The following is a 20,217-nucleotide window of genomic DNA, read 5'->3' as shown; positions in this document are numbered from 1 at the left end:
AGGGGTCACAGTCCCCCTCCTCCCCAGCCCCTAGGGTTTTGGGGTCTGGAGATACCATAAAGAAGGTAGCTAGTAAAGAGCATGCCTGCTGAGCTGCCGGGCCAGCGGAGGGGTGGACGGGCAGGGAAATGGAGAGCTTGCGGCAGGGCTCCTGCCCTCGCTGAAGGCAGCGGCCCTGGGGGCAGGCGAGGGCAGTGGCCAGCACCCTTGGGTGCCTCTCTCTAGGTCTCCATGCGCAGAGCCTGCCACGCTCCTGGGCCTCCTTCCCCTCCCGCCCTCTGAGGTCCCTACTGGTGGATCTCGTTCTCTATCAGGCTGTCCTCACACGACTGGAAATCCGTGTCGTTCATGCCATCTGCGTTGATGAGCTCCTCGTCCTGCGACCCCTGCTCCTCCGACTCCGTTGCTTCGCCCTCCGGCGAGGAGTCCTGCAGCACTTGGGCGATGTACTTCTGCCGGGCCACGCATGGAGCAGGCGAGGGGTGGGGAGAGCAGAAACACATGTGAGGCTTGGGGGGCTTCTCATGGCAGCAGAGCACAACATGCGAAGTGCCATGCAAGAGGTTGAGCATGGGTATATGCTGGGAGGGCGAGGAAGGGTCCAGATTCCATACAATGTACCGGAATAGGGGGGAAAAAGCAGGGTAGGGCTGGCTTAGCCCTGAAACAGTGGACATGCCAAACTCCAGCATCCTGAGATGGGCAGAACTCCCAGAAAGCCAGGGCTGGAAGAGCATGGGATTTCTCAGCTCTTCAGAGCCCATGTGGACTGGAAGACTGTGCTCCCTTTTCTGCCAGTGGACGTGTCCCTCTGAGGCTGGGCCTGCATCCTATGGGGAATCTCCTTTTGGACAGATGCTGCTTCCCTTAGATACGTGGAGACTGGGAAGAAGCCTAGATTACATGTGCACACCCTGGCCCTGCTCTCCTGAGGAAGCATGAGGCTCTGCTTTACCTCGGCTCTGCATGAACCCCCTGAACAGCTCTGCACAGACGCCAACTAGAAAACAGCTGGAATGAACCAGTGAGCCAAGAATTTCAGAAAACTGACTCTGTGATGTCAGAGAGCTGGGCAGGGGAAGGGAGAATCCCCAAAGCACTTTCATGGCCTTCAAGGCTGTGCCCATAGATACCCCCTTGCACTGGCACTAGGACCAGCCCGGTGGGTGACATCTTTGCTAACAGGCAAGCATGCAAAGATGCAGAATGAGAAGGGAGACTGACCCGGCTGGATTCACTGTCCCAGCCAAGAGAGAAGCAGAAGGTAAATGCCCAGCATCTGAGCAGCAGCAGGAAAGGCTTGTGTGTGTTTGTGTGTGTGTACGTGTGGGGTTACACTTCATCACCCAGCTCAGGTGAGGGGCACAGCACCCAACACTTGTCTCCCACCCTCACTGGGAGGCTCTGGGCGCTGCCTCAGAGAGGTGAGGAGTGAGGTACTCAGACAGGGAGTTACCTCCCCCTTCCCAAACCCAGGTGAGGAGTGAGCCAGGGCATGGAGGTGGGGACAGGGACTCACAGCTGATTTGGGAGCCGGCAGACTGGTGGCAGGTCTCCCATTCTGCCTGTTTTCTATGGTGTCCACTTCTGTGTGGTCAATCTGGAGATGAAAGGAGAAATTGAGAGACTGCCAGAGCAACATGTTTGCTGTCCCACCACAGGAGCAGCATACAGGCAGCAGGGACAGCATTGGGACCGTCCCCTTTGTGAAGCCAGGGTTGAGAGGCTCTGCTGGGGCGATGACTGGGACCTTCCTCAGCACCCCTGCTGTTTTGCAGCTGAGCTGTGCTCCAAGTAGAAGGGTCCCACATGCCCATCCAGCACTCTGCCTCACCTTGTAGTTGTGAGCGCTGAGGTATTTGAAGTGCCCAAAGCAGACGTGACACAGGCAGATCACAATGGTGATCACGAGGACCACGAAGGTGAACATGGAAGTGGGGGCCAGGAACCCTGGGGCAAAGAAAAACCAGTGTGGTGGTGTCAGAGGGACCCTGACCATGCCTCATAAACTGGGGCCTGCCAGGACCACAGCCCAACCAGGGAAGCGGCTCTGCACGAGTCCAGGGGATGGCATCCCAGACCAGCACTCACCTGTGCGCACAGTAGAGAAGAAGAGAAGCCAGAAGAGGCAGAGGATAGGTGCTGCCACCACCTGGTTCACAGCCCCTGAATGGATCTTCTTGTCCAATTTAGCAGGCAGGTAAGCATAATACAGGTTGTATCGGTCCACCAGGTGCTTCAGCAGCATGTACATGAGCCCTGGGAGAGAGGGGAGGGATGCCAGCAGAGTGGAGAATCAACCTCTGTCCCAGTACAGGCAGAGGGGTATCACTTACCAAAGGGGACAATGATGGGGCAGGTGATGCTGTACGTCATGACCACAGTGAAGACACACATCATCCAGGCGTAAGCAGCCCCAAACTGGAACTCGTAGGCCTGGTGCTGCAAGAGGGAGCAGACACCCGTCAGCACAATCCCCCGGGAGCTCAGTGGGGGTGTGTGACACACCCAGCTGTACACACAGCATCGGGTGAGCCTCTGAGTGTGGGGGCCCCATTTCAGCGCTCCCAGCCCTGGGCAGAGGCCATGACCTGTCCCCGCTACGTACTCGCTTGACGTTCCTCCGCTCGGCAGCCGAGCGGGCCAGGCAGAGGCGTATCATGTACATGAGCAAGCCGGGGATGCGCAGCAGGTCCATGGCATTCCCGATGAAGGCAGAGGCGATGACATAGTTGACGAAGAAGGCCCCATTGTCCGGCAGAAACACACACCTGGGGAGGTGCAGTGAGAGCAGGCTACAGAAGGTGCTCCTCCCTTGCCGGGCAGCAGTTGGGAGTCCCCCAGTATCTTTGGATACCAAGATGAACCTCCCCCATCGCAAAGAAGGGCCTTCCACCCAGCTCCACTTACTCAAATCGCACAGCTGCTTCGGCGAGGAACTTTTTGTCAAACAACCAGCGGAAAAACACATCCAAGCTGTGGGGGAGGGAAGCAAGAAGAAAAGAGGAACAGTCAGAAGCAGTGATATACGGACATGCACATGCCATGCGTGGAAGATGCTCTAGGAAGACCCAAAGCTCTGACCATAGACTGTTTTGTTCCCTCTTGGGATGTGTCACCAGCAATTATGTAAATCAGACACTGGGAAAAACAGTGCAGCACACAGAAAGGGATGTAAAGCTTCCCACTCTCATGTGTTGTTTTCTCCCTTTGCCCTGATCCTATCAGTTAAGTATTTTCCTCTCCCCTCTGTTTGGGAACAACATCCACACAAGGAACAGGTGACTGACCCTACAGAAGAAATCGGTTAGGTAAAAAGTACCCTCCAACAGCAAGATTAAGAATCCTTTAGGAGAGACAAATCCCATTTTCCTTGATTCTGATTTTTTGATATGAAACTGTGCAATCCTCCAGCACCTTGGGTACTGGTGGAGTACAGAGCTCCACATGCAACAGCAGCAGGACTGTGTCCTCAGAAGCAAGCGTGATCTGTTTAATGGTATCCAGGCAAAACGCAAACCTGAGAGCATTCACCTACCTAGGTCCTAAGGTCATAAGCAACAAGGCATTTTTAATCTGGCTGGGAAACATTACTATAGTCACTCATCCTTCTGCCTTTATCAGAGGCTCATCTATTTTCAGGAGCTGTCTGACTTAGCCACTGAGTGGCTGTATCTCAAATCCTGGATTCAGAGGGGTTTAGATTCCCCAACTCACAGTGTGTAACTCCTTACCACACTAAGGAGCCCCAGTCCCACTCCCACCTCCCTGTTTTCCCTTCCTCACACTGTTTCCCTACTTGGCCACTGTTCAGTGCTGGGAGCCCATACTGATGGCTGGCAGCCGATGCACCGCTGCTTGCTACAGGGCATTTCTATAACCCCTGCAGGAAGATTTGGGGCCTGCATCCAGACGGATCAGTAATTCTGCAGCCTACACATAGCAATCCCACACAGTCAAGCAGTGCAACCTACTTAGCTCTGGCTCAAATGGGTAATTTACTAGTTTTGTGCAAAATTTGGAGTGCACACTGAGCCCAAAGGTGAGGAGTTCCTCCTTCAGCAGCAGACCTTGACCAGACTTTTCACATGTCTACTGACCATGCTAGTTTTTGCCGCCTTACTTGTAACACCAAGGTACACATCAATGCACCTGCAGATTGATTCAACAAACTCCTAGGGACCCAAGCAGGTATGGTCTGGCCTGGCCCCATAATCAGAACTAAATGCCACCTCCCCAAGGGGATGGTGGCTATGGCACTTGTGCAGCAGGGAAAGGAAGCAGTGTAGGACAAGAATCATGGGTGCATCTCAACCCTCCCCATGCTCCAGGTCTCTGCTTTTGCTTTCCCTCCAGCCCTACCTGCTCAGGCCCAGTGATGGCAGCAGCAAGACCATGAAGATGAGGAAGGTGTAACACTTGTGCATGGTTGTCCTGTTCTCTCCAGACCTGAGGGCAGAGAGGAGGCTGTTGACCTTTCATTGTCACCCCACTAGCCCCAGGAGCGGCATCCCCATCGCTTTCTCACCAGAAAGCACTTCCCAGTGTTTAAATCCAAATCCCACCCTGTCCACTACTGGTACATGAATATGCCCCCCTTTCCCTCCAGTGTGTCTGAAGTCTGTCTGTTCTTGAGTCTCAGTTCCTCCCCCCTTGTCTCACAGGCTCTCCAAGCCCTTATATCATTAGAGGGCTCTCAGCAATCACTCCTCTTCACCTGCAATCCTCAGAGCTAGTGACATCCTCCCCACCAGTCTCTGCAACACAGAGCAGAAAACAAAGCTTACATTGCACACCCTGCTGGGAACGTGCCTCACAAGCAGCACATTTCTAGTGCTCTGCACTTCAAATACCTTTTCTATGGCCAGAAGGCATAGCTGCTAAGGCAATTTTCCCTTGGAAAAGCTATGACTTACACATGGGTACAGGCATACCACCCCTGCCTGCTCACTTGATCCAAGATTTCCCTCTCTACTAGCATTTCTCACAGTGACCAGCCCCAACTCCAGCTTTCTTCTTCTTGTAGACCTACGTCAAGCTCTGCTCGGACAACCATGCTGCACAACAGCAAAGGACTGGCAGAACAGCTGTCCATGGCAGATCCCATGTGTCCAACTGGTGCAGCCTAACACCATGCTTGGAGTAGAACACAGGAGTTCAAGCAGAAGGATCAAGCCAGCAGCTTTACATCAGTGTGTGTATCATCACAGAAGTGATGTACACCAGAAGTGTCCAGTGGCCAGGCAGCATACCAATATGACTAAGAACAGGCACTGTCTGTCTTTACCTGGTCCAGTGCGCTTCGAAGAAGGCAGAGTAATACACGATGGTGGGCAGCAGAGCAGAGAAGCACCACAGCAGCAGGGTGGGGAAGAACTGGGTGATGATGGGGTTCTGTAATGAGGCAGAGAAGAGACTGCATGTTACACAGTGCAGCAGCTCTTGCACTAGCCACAGGTACAGCTGCTTTTGGTGACGCCGAGTCCCCAGCACCGTGGCTGCCACTGCACCCTGGCCAGGCTCAGCACCTCCCTCCTGGTCAGGCTGACAGGACCTGGGGAACACTGACAATCTCTCTCATGACCCCCTCCCTTGCAGGGGCTGTTCCCATGCTACCCATCCTGTACCCCTTTCTGAAGGCCTTACGTTGAGGTACTCCACGGGCTTGGTGACATTGAACTTGTCCATAGTGGTAATGATGATAGCAGGGGTGGTGAGGAAGAAGAGGAGGATGAAGAGGACCACGTTGATCACCAGGCAGCGGATCCACCAGATGAAGCCCCGGATGGAGAGGTGTTCCCTGGCAGGCAAGGAGGGCATCAGAATGGTTGTGTGGGGGCTAAGGGCAGGTCCAAGGCCTCACGTTCACAATACGGCCCAGGCTGTGTGAACAACACTTGGGGCACAAGCCCAAGGTTTTCCCCCTCCAAGTCAGATCAGACCTCTAGCTCAGCCAGGCTGGGCTTCAGCAAGAACAACCCATTCAGTTACCAGAGGAGCAGATGGGGAGGGAAACAGGGAGGATGTGCTCCTTTCCCATCAGCAAGGCCCACTGAGCCCCACAGAGCTGCTCACCAGTAGATGTTCTGTGGGTCAGGGGCATAGCTGACAGTCCAGTTGGAGACATGGAGGGACTCGCTGCAGGAGGAGGCCCTGGGCTCCCCACGGCATGCACAGCCCTGACACTTGCAAGCGTTGAAGTCTTTGAGGATTCTGGAGAAGAGAGAGAGGAAGATGCTGACACAGAGGGCTGGCAGGGACAAGCAAGGGGGGATGCCTTAGTGGTGGCATTCCTCTTGTTTAAGGGGAGAGCTGCAAGAGGTCACCTTCCAGGGAAGGGCATGATCCTTTGCACTCACATGGCTGTGATGGTCTCATTGTGGAAAGTGACAAAGGCCATCCCCAGAGGCTTCTCATTCACCTTCTCCTTCTCCCGCTTGTAGTCATCTTTGAGCTTCTCCTCCAGCTTGGTGTAGTACTCAATGGCCTCCACCTGGGCAGGGGGACACAAGTCAGAGCAGAGACCCAAGCCCCTGTGCGCCCCTCTGCCCAACACCTCCAGCTCTCCTCCCACCTCCTCACAGCCCCTGATGACACAGCAGCACAGGTGGCCACAGGGCTTGGGGTTGATCATGGATGGTGTGTTCTCCTTGCTCTGCAGGTTGGTGAAGTAGATTCGCCCACGCTCAGCTTTCTTCCTGAAACAGGAGAGGGGAAGAGAAGGAAGGAAGGAAAGAAAGAGTGGCTCACAGAAAGCTCTTACATTATCAGACTTGAGGGGGAGCCCACAGCATTGGTCCACCCTGCCCTCTCTCCCAAACCACAGATTACCTCTCTGCATCGAGGAACATCAACCGGGCCACATCGTAGCAGGGACGGGCCTCCAGGACAGTGCAGTTGGCGTAGGCCTCCCTGTGGACAGGAAGCGCCAGCTCATCACACCCAGCACCAAAGATTGTACCCTCAAGCAAGCCCCACGTGTCCAGGACTTCTACCCTGCCCCAGGCTGAGCATAATGATGCACAGCAAGAGGCTGTCCCTTATAGTGGGAGCAACGCAATGATCAAACACTACATCCTCTGGGCTCTGGCACAAGGAGCCTCTTCAGACTTTACCCCGTGGCAAGTTAAGGCATCCCTCTGACCCCACATTCCCTCTCTGCCTTCACGGGCCACAGGGCTTGGGGTCAGAAAGAGGCAGAAGGCTTCCCAAAGGGTACAAAGAATTTCTTCTTTCCCCATGGTGCTTCTAAACACACCCTGACAGTGTGTCCATTGACGTCCTGATGGAAGAGGACTTTTGTTCTTTTTAACGTTAAAAAGAAAAATCCACTTTTCTACAAGGACCATGACCAGGGCAGAAGCAGCAGCACCACATCCCACAGTCATTGCTTAAGCGCCTCCTGCCTGCATCTCAATCTCTGAACTTGACTACATCTCAGGACACGCTCTGTCTGCTACCTACCACGCTGACCCCCAATGGCTCCACAAGGGATATCTGGGCATAACCCAAGCCACGAACCAAGAACACTGCACATTCAGATAAAAATTTGCACAGAAAAGTAGTACTGAGATGCCTAAAATAAGAGTGTTCACCTTAAGTTGACTAGCTTTCTGCTCTCCATGTATTATTGCTGCTTCAGGTAACACTAGCACTACCCCAATAAAAATGTCCTCATTACAGAGCAGCCTTTAATTAGAGATGCAGTTCAGACTCACTCAAAATGCTTCTTGATCTTCTCTGGCTCAGCATATTTTGAGATCCCATTGATGAAAAGAGTTCGCTTAACCTGGAAGGAAGAAAAGGAGAGGGCAGGTAGGTGTGGATGACATGAAAGACCAGACCGCAGCAAAACCCCTCAAGGCTCGAGGCAGCAATGGGAAAGGGCAGTCCCTACGCTTCTAGCACCCGGGGCTTCCCTCTCCTGTGCTTCCACTATCTGCTGGCATCCTGCATTGCTGCAGATTGACAGCCTGGGGGACTACATTGCAGCTGCCAGAAGAGAAACAGGGGGTATCCTTGAGAAATGAGGAAGGCAAAAGCAGCTGGAGCAACCCCTGAGGAAGGCATGGGGTCCCCCTGACACGTTCACTCAGTGCAGGCCTCTCTTGCTTCCCCCCAGGCAGTCAGGATGGCTGCTGTGGAAAAGGTCTGCCTTCAGCCAGGCAGAACAGAAGAACAGCCAAAACAAGACAGCCTCAGATTGCTGTGGGAAGTGGGGTGCTCCGCATCCTCTCCGAAGCCACCTGATTTGACAGGAGGGCATGGAAAAACGTGCGTGGGAGAGCGGCCAGATTCTGCTCACCAAGTCATCCTCTTTGTAGCGCATCTTGGAGGTGTGCCGGCGCATGCTGTACACCGTCAGCAGCAGGTACAGGAAGGCAAAAGATGTGTGCAGCCACAGCAGGTTATTCCTGTCACAAGGGAGACCACAAAGGCCAATGCAACGTTGCCACTACAACTCTGTATATGACTGGCCAGGCCCTGAGGGTGCTGGGGCCATGAGCAGTGTAACCGGCATGGCACTCGCATGTCCTACAACCAACTTCCAGGAGCTCAGCCTGGAAATTGGAGCAGGGACAGAAGCCTCACAGTGAGGGCAGAAATGCAACCTTCAGGGGGGTGAGGCTCTGCAGCAAGTGGACACTTACAAAATACCCCCCTGTGGGCTTCAGTTGTCCATCCCACCCCTGCCCACACATACCCAGAATTCAGGTTAGCAATAGTTGTCCTCCCAAAGCTGTAGGCGTTGTTTTCTAGGGAGAAAGAAGCAGATACAGACATGTTCAGTTATACTGAGTGGCACAAAGCACCACTGGAGTGGGATACAGCAGGAACCTCACCTGCAAAACACCCTAAACCCCATGCTTCCCAGGACGACACATGCTCAAAGTTGGACACGAATCATGGTTTGTCTGTGTCAGTCCTGTCCTGCCTTTCACTACTCCCCGGTGGTCTGGGCCATGGCATTGAAAGCCGTGTCCCCAGTCTAGCCAGAAGCTGCTCTCACCTAGCAGATCCCCTGAGAAGTTGACAGGTAACACGATGCCCACGGACAGCACACCCACGGCTACCAGCAGCCCAATGATGTGCCTCTGGAAGGACAGGTAGTGCACTGCATCACCCCCACACTTGTCCCGGATCTCATCATCCCTGCAGGGGAGAGAAAGGCAGTCAGGCAATCTCCTGTGTTCCCTCAAGTGCTGGAGAAACACAGAGGGTTATGGCTGCCCTCCTGGTTTGAGCCCACACAGCACCCCTAGTAATGCCCTACAGAGCTATGGCCAGGCCCCAGGGTAGGGACCCCAGCACTGAACCTTTAACTAGCCTGGGCAGAAACCTGCCTGTGCAATGCCCCACTCCCCATACCCCTACCTTCTGCATCCCAGGACAGGCAGCTTGTATGCACGCAAACCCCACCTCACACCCTTCTGGTGGGCCTTGCCTCCCCTGCCGAGATCCAGGATGGCTGACACTGTCCTAGAGCACTCTGAAGCCAAGAAGTGCTTAGGAGATTACTCCTGAGAATCATCAGGCTGGGGGTTTCTCCCTGCATCCTCCAGGTCCCTCCTTCATAGTCACTCCTTGGACAGTAGACTCCTAGCAGGAGTCCCAGGGGAAGAAGCATCTCTGCAGAGCAGTGGGCATTATTTCTGAGATGGGACAGAGGCAGAGGAGGCCTGGGCTGGGTGCTCTTCTCTGTAACAGACTCACTGTGCAACCTTAGTTTTGGCTTTAGGACTCCTCATCTAGTCCCGTCTTTGCTTGTCCTCTCCAGAGGACACACTTTGCTTGCACTCTTCAGAGAAGGGGCTGCAGCAAGGGCAGTGACTTCACACAGCTGTATTGTGCTGGGTGTCCCAACACCCTGTGCTACTTCTGCTTATTCCCCATGTGGGTCCCCTGTGCAAGTCCTGGGGCACTTACTTTATCCTGAAGATGGCTGTCAGCCAGGAGCAGAAACCCTGTGCAGAAAGAAGACAGGACGGTCTCACATCACTCTGTGCTCCCTTTTCCCTGCTCCCTCTTTCAAAGGCTCAGGGGACCAGGCTGGTGTTCTTGCACCTCCACAGACTTGGCTCAGGTGGGACCAACCATGAGCACTCAGACATGCGGAGCAATGGACGGGCCCAGATGAAGGAGATGACAGTGCTACTCCACAGGGCACAACACAAGGCTGGACTCTGACATGTGGCTGTCCCCTACCAACTGTCAGCTCACACTTCCAGGCAACCCAGGGGCTCCTGGCTAGCACAGGAGCTCTCCACAGCCTAGGCACACCCAGAAAATTCAGCATACAGGTACTTCAGCCATTGTCCTGGACAGGAGGAACTCTGCAGGGACTGGGAAGGCAGAGTGGGCCAAGCCAGTGCTCCTCAAAGAACAGCTAGGGGGGAATAACGTCTCCAGGGAGCTTCACCACCCATCTATCACACCCTGTTGTCCTACTGAACTGTGCCTCCCCTTTAGAGAGCAACACAGCAGTAGAGGTAAACAGTGGTGTTAGGAGCCAGACACCTTTCTCCTGGCAAGTATGGTTTGTAATGTTGACATGATAGGTCAGACAGATGTCCATTAAGCCACAGGGATGTACAGCCTCCATCTTAAGCACATCTAGAAGCCATTAGTTGTATCTCCTTGAGCTCTATACCACACTCACACACTAAAAGGTGTGGAACCTAAGGCCCAGGCATGGGCAAACAGTGTTGCTTCTGAAGACCCCTTGGTTCAGACAAGCTGTGGCCACTCAAAGGCAAGGTGTTTGACTCTGCTGCTACTCACGTTGTCCCTCTGGTCGAAGTCCACAGAGCTGGAGACAGAGGTGAGGCGCTCGTAGCGGTCATGGTTGTCGGAGTGCAGGGCAGAGGCTACGCTAAAATGACAAGCGGGAGGCGAGGGAGAAAGTTAGAAGATGTGAGGAAGCAGCCTGGCCAGGAACCAAGAGCACCCAGAATATCAGAGGTTAATTCAGATCAGTTTGCCCCAGGTGAGATGGAGAGGTGAGATCAGAGAGCAGAGGGTAGCAGTAAGCAAAGACCTCAGACACCACCCTGAGCCCGGCAGCCATCACAGGCATGACTGTGGATGCTACTTGCACAGCACCTTCCGAGAGGCACCCACGTTACGCAGCAGCTCCTGTGAGGAGGGGCTGGCAGCAGCTGCCACGGAGAGATGCGGTCTGTTTAGTGCAGGGTTTAGAAGAGGAGAGGAGGTGGGAACCAGAGGGTGCCACAGCCCCCCTGGCTCTGGTGCGGCCACGAGGCGGCAGCCCCGGTGCTCCGGAGAGGCACCGGCATCAGCTCCTGTCCTGAGGTCCTGGCCAGCCTCACTCGCCTTAGGGAGGAGGAAGGCTGGGAGTCTAGTGGGCTGTATTCCCACTACACCAATCCTCCCTGCCCTTAGTGCTTCAGTGCAGGGAAACCCAGGAGAAGGAGGAATGCAGCTGAGCCCCAGCAGCTGTGCTGCCTGGAGCCAGGCTCAGCCCAACCTGCTCCACAGCCTCAGCTGGACCTCTTGCCTGGAAATCCCTCCAGCAGGAGCAAGGCAGCAGCTAGAAGTGAATGACTGCAGGCTGAAGGACAGGAAAACAAGAGAAGTGAATAGCCCAGACCACTTTACTCCAGATGCAGGCAGGGACCTAGATGAAGAACCTGCGGCAGAAGCATCCAAGGCAGACAGTAGCCCCCACTACGAATGGAGGCAGAGGGCAGCTGGCAAAGGAGATAACAAAATGGTCCAGAGACCTAAATTAAATAGCACTTGCAAGATGACAACGGCAGGCTGGGACCTTGGAGGTACAAGAACAGATATGGCTGATCTGAAGGCTGAAAGCAAAGGGGAAAAAAAAAAAGATGAAAACAAGGTCTCCCTGTAACCAGTACAGGTTCAAGGAAGATCAGATGGACAAGAACCCAGAGAAGAAGCAACTGAGACAAGTGCTAGAGACAAGGTGGATGATACTATGGGAAGGAGAACAAGCAAAGATCCTTGTGACCCTGCCAAAAGAAAGAGGATGTGACACGTGGCCTCCCTCAGAGCAGACGAGCACCTGCCGAGTCCCTAGCTGGAAGTAACAGTGAGAGGGGAAAGGAGATCAACTGAACATCATGGGACTACATGAGTGCAGATCAGACAGTGGTGTGCAGCCTTGTGACTGCGCAGCCCAACACCCTGCTCTGCTGGAGGGACAGAGCGAGCTTCGACCAAGCTCTCGGACCCTCAGCCCTTTAAAATCCCAGAGGTCTTCCAGCTGGGCATAGGGAGCGAGGGTGAGTTTGGGCTGTCCGTAGCCCTGAGGAGAGCCCAGCATGATGAGACAGTGTGCTTTTGGCTCCTAGGTACTGGAAAAGCAGAGGGCAGAGCACAAGCTGCACTTGAGGGAAAAACTGAGAAGAGCTCCGTGTTATGAGATGACCAGGCTAACTCAGCTCCATTCAGTGGGATGCAGAGATGATAATCAGGATTACCAGCAGTACTGAGAAGATAGAGGGGGTCAAACCTTGCCCAAGATGGGAAGCTGAAGAGGGAGCTCCAATGGTACCTGCACCTAGCTGGCAGCTTTTTAGAGCAAAGCACTAACAAAGCAAGTAGGTGGAGACAAGGTTGCCCTAAACTGCAAGAAGATTAAGGTGGGACCCTGCCTGCTGCCCCCGATTTGGTGTATGGGCCCTGATAGGGAGGGAGAAAGATGGGGTCCAAGGCACGGCTAGTCTCAGGCCAAGGGAATCACAAGCTCTGGGAGGAGAGGCCAGGCATGCTGTGGAAGGGGCTTGCTGCAGTGCAAGGCAGGAGGCAGCTGCGTGGGTGGCAAGCCCCACAGGGCTCTGTGATCCCCTGCCTTTACACACGGAGGTGCAGGTGGGTTGCCACTATCTTCCAGTGCAGACCAAGTCACCCATTAAGAGTGCCGACGGCTACCGCAATCCCTGGCAAGGGGCAGGACAAGGGTACTTGCTGGTTCTCGGGCAGAGACACATCTGAGGAGGACGTCCTGCTGCACCAAGAGCGATGCTGCACATTCATGGGCTGGGAGCACCAGGCAGTATACACATGTCCCTAACCCACCACGTGCCACTGTGCCCCAGCAGAGAACAGCTGGGATGGGAAGGTGCCAGCAGCCTTGGAGAAGAAGAGACAGGTTTCTTTGCTGAGCTCAACAAGCTTTTGGAAGTTTCTAGGTACCAACACCATCCCAGTTCAAGCAGTAGGTTTTGGGGAGGGGGGGGGGGGTGTGATCAGCAGAGAGGTCCAGCCAGCCCAGATGAAGAATGGGATTAGGAAGCAGTGACCCCCTAGAGAGATATGAGCATTTGTGAGGATAATTGAGGTGTCTCCCCTGAGAAGCTTCAGAACATGACAGCTCTGCTACCTCTACCTTACACCCCTTGCAAGGTGTTAGCAGTGAAAAGTTGCCAGACACACCTGAAGCAGGGTCAACCACTAGTGAAGCACTCAAGCATAAGCGAGGCATCCCCTCTGTGCCATGTACCACAGCTACCATCACCTCTGTTTTCACAACTCCAATTGCTCTGCTCCTTTTGGGGCAAGAAGCAACTACAAAACCAGGAGCATTCCTGTACCCTCTCAAGACAGTAGCAGGTACCCACTCTGCAAGTGATGGAGTGTGAGAAGTGAGGCTGTGGCTTGTTCCCCTGGCCTCAGACATACATCAGCCTGGCTGCAGTGACCATCGCAGGCTCTGTCCTGCCAGCTGATTGTATCTTCTGAAGCATGCACCACCCAGCCAGTTAGCAAAACACAGGGGATGCTCTTTACTTAGGCATAAAAGCAGCAAGAAAGATGAAAAAGCAGGGAGGGAAGGTCCATGGCAGCGCTTAAGAGGCAACACTAGGCCAAGGTGCTGGAGGATGCTTTCAGCAGTGCTGAGGCAGGAAGTTTGCTTCCGCAGGGGGAGAGAGAAGGAACAAAGGTGCTGCCTTGCCAAGCATGCTGCCAGCCAGGGGTAGCTGGCAAAGGACAAGGGCAAACACTTGCCCTCATCCTGGCAGCATCATGGGGTGAAGGAAAAAGAAAGAAGGCTTGCAACTGCCTGCCAGATCCACCCCATGCACCCATCTGCCCTTGCAGCTGGTGTGGGAGCAGCAAATACTCATGGCACCTTGGCACGAGGAAGATGAGGCAAAGGAGGCTCCCCTGCGCCTGGGTGACCCAAATGTGCTGTGGGCTCAGGCAACTGGGTTTATTTTCTCCATCATAAGGCAGGAAGAGCATGGTTATGTGATGTGGCACCCTCCACCTTGGCTGGGACTGGGAGCTCCTCAGCACTGCTGCCCTCAGGGAGCATTTAAGGGCTACTAGGGGAAAACCAGAGTGAATCCAGCTGTGATAGAGACTGACACAAAGGAGAGGAAAAAAGAGCATCAATCCACCGAGAGGCACAAATCCAAGCCCGAACTCCCAGCCACTTAGATTAGTTGAGAAGTAACACAGAAAACTGCAAGAGAAAGGAGAAAGAGAGAGTGCGAGCAAGAAAGACAGAAGAAACGAGACCCTGAAAAAACGACATACTATTCCCGCTCCTCTCGCTCCGTCTGCCAGCGTCGGCGCCTGGGGGCACAGAAACAGAAAGGGAGAGGTTACAACCACGGGAGCAGGTGCTGGGTCTCTTCCATCGAAGGGAGCTACATACCCGACATGGCTCCAAACTGCCCTGAGGAAAAGAAACCTGCCAGTGGTCAGGCTGGAGAGCAGCTTCCTTCCAGAGCCCAGCACCACCCCAAGCCACAATGACCCGGAGCCCTTGCTGGCCCAGCGGTGGAGTGCTTTGCTGCCAGCTAAAGCGAAGCTGGCTTCACTGGGAAGGTGGCCTGGATCCACGCAGTGGGCATCCCAGGGAGCTCCTGAAGGACAGGGCCAGGCAGCATAGCCTGTCAGGGCTGCCTGGCTACCGTCTGAGCTCCCCTTCCATGCCTCTCCTCCCACCCAGGCAGCCAACACACTTGCATCCCGGCCTCCCGAAACAGTCATCCCACCCCATGGATGAGCCAAGCAGCAGGGATCCCAGTCCTGGTGATCCACAGCCCTTACCACAGCCATGCTGTCCTTCTCCCTACACTTACCAGCTCTCCCTTGCCAAGCAGCTGGCACCCCTCTGCCCTTCTGCCTTCAGACACTGCTCCTACTCCCTTGCACCCAAGGTGCTCAAGCATCGCCTCTGGTAAGGGCCAGCCCTTTCTCTCCACTGAAGACCAGAGCCGTGCAGCCCTTGTGGCTACCAGTCAGTGCCTAGGTCCAGATAGCTTAACCCTGAGGAGCTGCTGCCCTCTCCACAGTGAGGTCTCACACAGCTATTCCCTTCTCCTTGCTTTCCCCTAATGCCATTGCATTGCTGATTTCCCCAGCCAGGCCAGGAAAGGAGGGGCAGAGGAGCCACAGGGACACAGCTGCTTATCTGGAGCTATCCAGGACCGCTTATCTAAACCAGGACAGTTCCTGGTTCGGTACTGGACAAAAACAACTCTTACTCTTTCCATTGTTGTGCAGGGAGTGCTCAAGACCAGCTTGCTTGAATCTGTATCACCAAAGAAACCAAAGAGGCTGGAGCTCAGCCCCATATGAGCCTTTGTGCCTGATGAGCTTGTAGAGCTGATCAAGGGGAAGAAGAAGCCACAGCCAGCCTTCAGAAGCCACACTTCAGCCTCCAGCATGTGACAAAGCCCCACAGGCACAGCAAACCACCCCTGGAGAGAGGCGGACTACCCGCACAACCCCTCCAGCTTAATCAAGGAGAGTTCCTTGTTTTGCACTGGAAGAAAATAATCATTGTCCTTCCTGCTGCTGACAGCAAAAATAAGAACAGCATCTCACTCTGCTGTGAAGCTGCCATCCCCAGTGGGTCCCAGCTTTTGCTGACAGACACTGTAGCCCACAAATGCCCTGGGCAGGAAGGATCCATACCCAGCCCGACTCATCAGCACTTGGGATGCGAGCTAAACTCACATTAGCACAGCAGTACCACACCTGGAAACACAGCCTACCACTTTCAAGTGCTCTTAACAAAAACTGAATCCAGCAGAGCCATAAAGACACCTTCAGAGGCTTAACAAAGCCTTCACTGTGGCAGCCCTCACCCTTCCTGTGACCTCTTTTCCTTTCTCCTCCCTCCATCTGCTGTTCCTCTGTAAAAGCCCTTGCAAACCTCCATCACTGTAGGGACTATAAGCGATATGAAGCCAGTGGGGACAATTCCCTGTGTTAGGAGAAGGATGCTGCAACAAAAAAGCCAGTAAGTGGGGATTTTTCCTGTTCCTGGAGCTCAGAGGATACAACCGGCATGGCTTGCCTCTCCTCCTCTGCTGCCTCCAGCACACACAAGGGGATTTATTCCTTCTGTCCCACAGCAAAGAAGGGTACCACTCATGCCTTGTTTTCCTGTCCCTCTCCCACGTTTACCTGTCAGCATCTGTCACCAGGGCCAGGCGTCCGTAGTCCCAAGCAACTTTACGCAAAATTGAGAAGACAAACAAGAGTGCCTGGAAGAGAGAAAAGGAGCAGCTGTGAGATGAGGCATTGTCCAGCTCTGTCCTTGTGCTCTGCGTGCAGAGCCACAGGAACAGGGAGGGTAGGTGGGGACAGGACTGCCCAGCTAACAGCACACTGAGCCCATGGGACAGCACGAGTTCCCCAGGGCTGTTAAAAACAGACTATCTGAATGGCTGTGGGAGGTAGATGTCCAGGATGCAACACACAGTAGCTAAGTTAGCCACAGGATCAAAAGGCCCTTAGGTCCCAAGGAGGCGAGATTATGGCCACAACACCTGTGGTCCTGCAGTTCCTAAGGAGGAACAAGCAAAGCCTTTGGGTGGGTAAAGCTGCAGCGACCTGGCACCTTAAGCAGGAGTTTCGGGATGCAGGACCGACCTAACATGATCCATGTTCTTAGGAAAATTTGCAACACCATTCCATGGGCTCAGTGCAGTGGTACTGGAGTTAAGTCAGTAGTAGCTATACCCATGGTGGCTAAAGGACATGATCAGGGCCATAAAGTCTGCCAGCAAAGTCCCAAACAGCATTTGGGACCCTCAACTCTAACCACCCCACCACAGTCCTCCCTTCAGGGCTAATTAGGGGAGAAGGTGCCGAAGCAACGGTAAGGAGACTTACGAGAAAGCACATAAAGTCAAGGGCTAGGACGGTGGGCACCCCACCGAACGGCAGCCCCTGCAGCACAGTGCTGCGGATGCGGGCACTGTAGCAGTAGTCCTTGGTGCTGTTGTTGCATGTGGAGGCTTTGCAGGTGGCCCCTGCTGAGCCCAGGGTGGCGATCACGTAGGGAAGCATCTCTACAGCTTCATTGTCTTCCCTGAAGAAAGGGGAGAAAGGTCTGGTTAGAGGCACCTCAGCTGGATGACAGCATAGCCCCGTTGGAAATAGGGGCCAATCTTGCTGGCTCTTTCGGGCTCCTCTGCACTGCAGAATTTCCCTGGGAACCACTGTCCAGGGACAAGGTCATGTGGAGAAACCTGCTGAGTTTGGGAGGTGCTGGAAGAGCCTGGGTGCTTGCAGCAGCTGTGGTCCCAACAAGCACGGTCCCAGAGCTCTCCTCCTTGTTCCCCCACTCTCACGCCATTGAGGTGCACCTCTTTCTCATACACTACTCTTCTTGAGGACACGGTGTCTCAGCCCCTTCCCCTCAGCAGGGGGAATGTTTAGGTACAGGAAAGAATGAAAAAGTGGGGTGGTGGGGACATGAAGTCAGGTCTGGATGATGCAAACAAACTGCTACAGGACAGTTGCTGCATCATGATCCCACAATTTGCTTTGTCTGGCTGCATGCCATCAGCTTTATTAGGCTGAATCACCACTCTCCACAGGCCTCAGCCCCCAGGGCATCCATCAGGGGCTGGTTACACCCCCTGTTCGTTTTCTTTTCTTCCTCTGACTTGAATGCATTTAGATGCAACACACAGAGGACAGAGTGGAGGCTTAGGCTCTACTATTTAGCTGGTCAAATATTTTATTTATTTCAGTGCCCTCCCCAAATTGCTACAAGACCCACAGCTGGGCTTGGGTCAGCATCACTGCTTGGACACAGGGAGATCTTTCTCCTTTGCAGAGCAGCTCCATGGGAAACAGAGGGAAAACCATGCTAGCAATGGATAAATGCAAACTGAGCATCACTGGCATGGTCTAGAAATGACAAATCAACAGCAGAAACACAACCGATTTGTGGAACAGGGGACAGAAAACCCCATCAGCAGCGATAACAGACGGGAAGACCTACTCAGACTGCTCATCCCTGAACCACCCCTCTTATCCAGCACCCACCAACCACCCCAAATCCTTCACTACTACCATGTACCAAGCCGAAAGGCTGGCTGACACAGCACGCTTCTGGGCAATGCTCAGGGGCTGCTTACCCAAGCCCAGAAATACCATCCTTGCGGGCTGAGCAGGAGAACCATCACTTGCCCAAAGCATGACAAAGCCACCACCACTGCTCTGTGCTGGTTTCAGGCTCTTGTCCCAGAGATGCCCCTTGCCACCAGCCCTGCCCTTCTAGCTCCATATTGGATGGTGACATTAGCAGAGAGGGCACAGGGCTCTTCCCTCCAGCTCACAGGTATATCCTGGCAGCCTCCCACCTGGCTGCAGAGATTTATCAGCATCACAGCACAACGCTGGCTGGATAATGACCACCAAAACATTCACTGCAGTGTCCTAGAAAGCTCAGCTTCAGAGTGATCCCTCCTGGCTCGGCTGGTACAGATGCACAGCTGCAAACCAGCTGAAGCACCGATGACAAAAGGCACCACAATGGGCCAAAGCCCAGCTGGGTACAGGCATTGAGGGGGGTCAGCCAAATTGGAAAAGCCACGAAGCAACCTATTAAGAGATAGTCACAGGTACAGAGCTGGAGCAGGGCTGCCAGGAACAGAAAAAGGGATTAGAAAAGCAGGAGAAGAAAGCCAAGCCACAGGATCACAGTTGGGAACCATCTGGGGAGCCAGGCAGGATAATTCACCCTGGCTGAATTAATGAGAGACTCAGAAGCTGCAGGGGAAGGATGGGAAGAAACGATGGGATAAGACTCAAAGGAAAGTCACATGCTTGGGACCATGAATGATTGTACCCCTCTGTTTTCACCTCTGAAGTACCAGCCTAGACGGACTCATTGCAAGGAGAAATACCTAAAAAGAGGAATGAGAGGTATCTTGTAAACTTAGGTTGTAAATGGTATCTTGCAACAATGAGTTCCAGATGTTGAGTAAAAGACCATGATCCCACTGCAACTCCACAGCCTTCAGTTCTCCTTGCATAGTGAGAAAAGGCAGAGAATAAAAGTCTTTGCTTTTTCTAGACCTACTAAGCGCTTTCTCCCTCCCATGTCACGAGGTATCTTCCAGCACTAACCACTCTCACCGCACATCCCCAATATATATCTTCTTTTTTGACCCAACGGAAAGGTGACCAGAACCGCAGATGATATCTTAGGTAGGGAAATGACCTTGACTGCCAGAACAGCATCCTGATGCTCTCAGCACCTCTCCTTACGCTACTCCTCATGTGGCTGAGCATGATTTACTTCTCCGATGGCATCTTTACGTATTGAGAAAAAGCATCTCCCTAGCCAGCCCGCAATGCTGCTGCCCTGAGTAGCCATGGTAATTTAGAAGCCAGCCATGTCCCAGAACAAAACATTCCTTCCAACACACCTGGCTGCATGCTTCTCAGTACCCACTTTCTCATCACCTCATGCCACTTTGCTTCATACAGTGTCACTTTGAGTCGCCTCATCTGGACAAATCTGAATGACTCCAGGGTATCAGCAGATTTTGGGTACCTTGCTGCACATTATCTTTTCTGTGTCATTAATAGTGAAGGACCTCATCCCTCTGCTCTTGTCACACTGAAATTGCTCGTTCACCCCTAGGCTTGAGAGGTCCTGGACCCCTCATTGAGGTTTGTGGACCTTCAGACAGTTTTTGATCTGGGACTCTACATATCCTCCAGTGGATAGTTTTCTTAACAGTCTTTTGTGAGGAATTTCAGAGGTTTTCTGAACATCCAAGCAAGTTACACAAGCTAGCCAAATATTACCTATTATTTTACCGAAGTACCGAAAGACTTGCAACAGATCAGGGAAGTATGATTTTCTTCTGCAAAGACCAGACCATTTACCTCATTCCTGCATGTTTTATAGCTCCATTTTCCAGTCGTCTTTGTAAAAGAAATGAGACTCATATGATCACATTG

General features: G+C 53.5%; 1 protein-coding gene across 1 annotated transcript; it reads right to left on the bottom strand.

Annotated features, from left to right (window-relative positions):
• Positions 1-287: 287 nt before the first annotated feature.
• On the bottom strand, positions 288-17,301 carry TMEM63B (transmembrane protein 63B; the record flags this gene model as incomplete). Its single annotated transcript, XM_081998155.1, has 23 exons — positions 288-452; positions 1,520-1,600; positions 1,835-1,950; positions 2,092-2,259; positions 2,337-2,442; positions 2,609-2,771; positions 2,911-2,976; positions 4,363-4,449; positions 5,288-5,394; positions 5,647-5,800; positions 6,076-6,213; positions 6,360-6,493; positions 6,575-6,698; positions 6,832-6,912; positions 7,719-7,789; positions 8,306-8,414; positions 8,705-8,756; positions 9,011-9,153; positions 9,928-9,965; positions 10,783-10,873; positions 14,530-14,568; positions 16,414-16,493; positions 17,125-17,301. The coding sequence occupies 23 exons, from the start codon at positions 17,299-17,301 to the stop codon at positions 288-290; spliced, it is 2,490 nt and encodes an 829-aa protein (XP_081854281.1).
• Between the last annotated feature and the right edge of the window lie 2,916 nt (positions 17,302-20,217).

The sequence above is a fragment of the Phaethon aethereus genome, assembly GCF_964289735.1.
Source record: "Phaethon aethereus genome assembly, chromosome: 3".
Lineage (NCBI taxonomy): Eukaryota > Metazoa > Chordata > Aves > Phaethontiformes > Phaethontidae > Phaethon > Phaethon aethereus.
This window is presented reverse-complemented; position numbering and strand designations above follow the sequence as displayed.